General features: G+C 50.3%; 1 protein-coding gene across 1 annotated transcript in view; it reads right to left on the bottom strand.

Annotated features, from left to right (window-relative positions):
• LOC143125361 (RNA-binding Raly-like protein) overlaps positions 1–2,500 on the bottom strand; it is a 73,981-nt gene that overhangs the window by 7,225 nt on the left and 64,256 nt on the right. The window contains exon 4 of the mRNA XM_076286749.1: positions 115–278. Coding sequence (XP_076142864.1) covers positions 115–278 — 164 coding nt within the window. The remainder of the gene's footprint in view (positions 1–114; positions 279–2,500) is intronic.

Here is a 2,500-nt window from a genome sequence, read left to right on the forward strand (position 1 = left end):
GATGCGTACAGGCCCTTGTGTGTCTGTGTGTGTCTTTATGAACAGCATATGTGCTAATATGCTCTCTCTCTCTGTGTGCGTGCGTGCGTGTGGAGGGGTGCGGGTCTCTCTCACGTTTGGCCCTGCTGGAGGAGTGGGGTCTGGAGCTCTTGGAGGAGGGCCGGTCCCTGCTGCGTCTCAGGCTGGTGGAGCTGGAGGAGGAGCGCGAGCGCTTGGGCAGGCTGGAGCCGTGGGGCACGGCGGGCATCGCCGAGGGCACGCGCTGGTAGTCATACACCCTGAGGAGCAGGAGGGGTAGGAAGGACGGGAGGGAGAGAGAGAGAGAGAGAGAGGAAGGGGAGGGGGGAGGGAGAGAGAAAAAAGAATAGAACAGAAAGACAAATAGAGAGATCAGAATTTAGGAACCAGACGCTCCACCATTTTGAGCAATTCCACACACTTAGAATCTCTGTCTGGACTAAAGGCAAAATGAAAAACACAGACCCTGAACCAGATCATACAGAAGTCTATAAAAAAAATAACAGCACTGCTTGAGTGTTGTGCTTGCAGTGAAAAAGAAGCTAATTTATGCCAGATCACAGTTGGCCGGCGCAGAACGGCCGAGATCACGCTGCTCAGCATTGCGTGTGTGTGTGTGTGTGCGTGTGAGGGCATTGCCTGGCGAATGAATTGAAGTGTTAAGAGTCCTAACTACATCTGACTCCCTTAATCAGCACCAAATTAGAGAGACTTTGCTCATTAAAAGCAGCTGGTGGACTTGTTTGCAATGCAAAAATCAAGCCACGCTCTCCACTGCTCCACTCCACTCGGCTCTCTCTCTCTGCTCTGCGCACCCAAGCTCAATCAACGTCCCTGGGCGGCTAACCCTCTCCTCTCTCTGCTACATCCTGGATTTGATCTCCATCAGTCACATCTAAATGACGTAAATTATTATGAAAAGCCTTTCATTTCAGCTTCGGCAGTCACTTCAGAAAGCGCATCAACTTTGTACTTTGGCCAACTAGAGCACGGTGTCAGTGGCAGCTTTGAAGGTTTACATATTCATGTTACCTTCATCTGTATCCCTCATCCACTGAGAACTCAGGCATGGCTGATATAAAACAGTGCACTCCATGTTCCCTCATCACTCTTGTTTTGGGTGTCAGGTGTTGTGTGTGTGTGTGTGTGTGTGGGTGGGTGTGTGTACTGATGTGTAAATGTATGTGTGTATGCACGAGTTTGTGCATGACATGAGTAAGTGTAAGGTGTGTGTAAGGTGTGTGTGTGTGTGTGTGTGTGTGTGTGTGTGTGTGTGTGTGTGTGTATGTGTGTGTTTGTGTGTGCAGGTGTGCATGTGTGTGTGTGTCTGTGTGTGTGTGAGTGTCTATGTGTATGCGTATACAGTATCGGTGCTGTCTAGCACCTGTCTCCCTGTCTGTAAGCGTTTGAGTCTGGGCGGTGATGAATGACACCCGTGGTGGGGCTCGACAGCGGGGAGAAATCCGATCTGACAGAGGCGCAGGATGGATGGGAGGCAGAACCAGTGAGGAGACCCAGGGGTTCACGGGAGGACGCCCCGCTCCTCTTAATCACCCAGGGGTTCACGGGAGGACGCCCCGCTCCTCTTAATCCCCCAGGGGAAGCCAGACCCTCTGCGGCTCCACACCCAGACGCCCGCCCGCACTGTTAACACTGGTAGTTAGTAAAAATGATCCTATTTACCTAGAGAATGACTGAGTAAGTACTTAGTGTAATGGCTCAAGAGACGACAGCCTCTTAATAGTGGAGAAAGGATGATTGAGAAGAAAGAGCGAGGGAGGGAGGGAGGGAGGGAGAGAGAGAGAGAGAAAGAGAGAGGAGGTAGAATAAGAGTGATCAGATTTGATACAAGAGCCTCTTTTTTAAAAAAGAAAAAAAGGGGGGAGAGGGGGACTGTTTGAAATGTCCATACTCTTCCTCTTTCACCCTTCCATCTGATCTTTCACTTTCAGTCCTTCATCAAATATTTTACTTTCACCACCCCCCCCCCCCCCTCCCCTCAGTCACCACGGTTACCAGCACCATCACCCCAACCAATCCCACCGTCCCCATCCACAGCTGATGAACTAGGGGAACAACTCGCCTCTATCTTCCAGGGAATCAAATTGGTACTGTCATTGAGCCAATCTTCAGCTTCCTGGTATCGCAGTGCTGAGGATGACAGCAGAGCTTACCACTGAGTGTCATGCAGGGAGCACTGATAGCACCAATAAAAACACAGACAGGCTCTGAGTGTGTGTGTGTGTGTGTGTGTGTGTGTGTATCTGTGTTTGTGTATGTGTCTATGTGAGTATAAATGCATGCATGTGTGTGTGTGTATAGGGTGAGGTGGGGTGGCAGTGTTAGTGTGTGTGTGTGTGTGTGTGTGTGTGTTTGTGTGTGTGTATGTGTGTGTGTTTGTGTGTGTGTGTGTGTCTGTGTGTGTGTATGTGTCTGATTATAAATGTGTGTGTGTGTGTGTATAGGGTGAGGTGGGGTGGGG

This window comes from Alosa pseudoharengus, unplaced genomic scaffold (genome assembly GCF_046254945.1).
Source record: "Alosa pseudoharengus isolate Yale_2024_CS ecotype anadromous, Long Island Sound unplaced genomic scaffold, YU_APseudo_1.1 YU_APseudo_1.1_scf_16, whole genome shotgun sequence".
NCBI classification, from domain to species: domain Eukaryota; kingdom Metazoa; phylum Chordata; class Actinopteri; order Clupeiformes; family Clupeidae; genus Alosa; species Alosa pseudoharengus.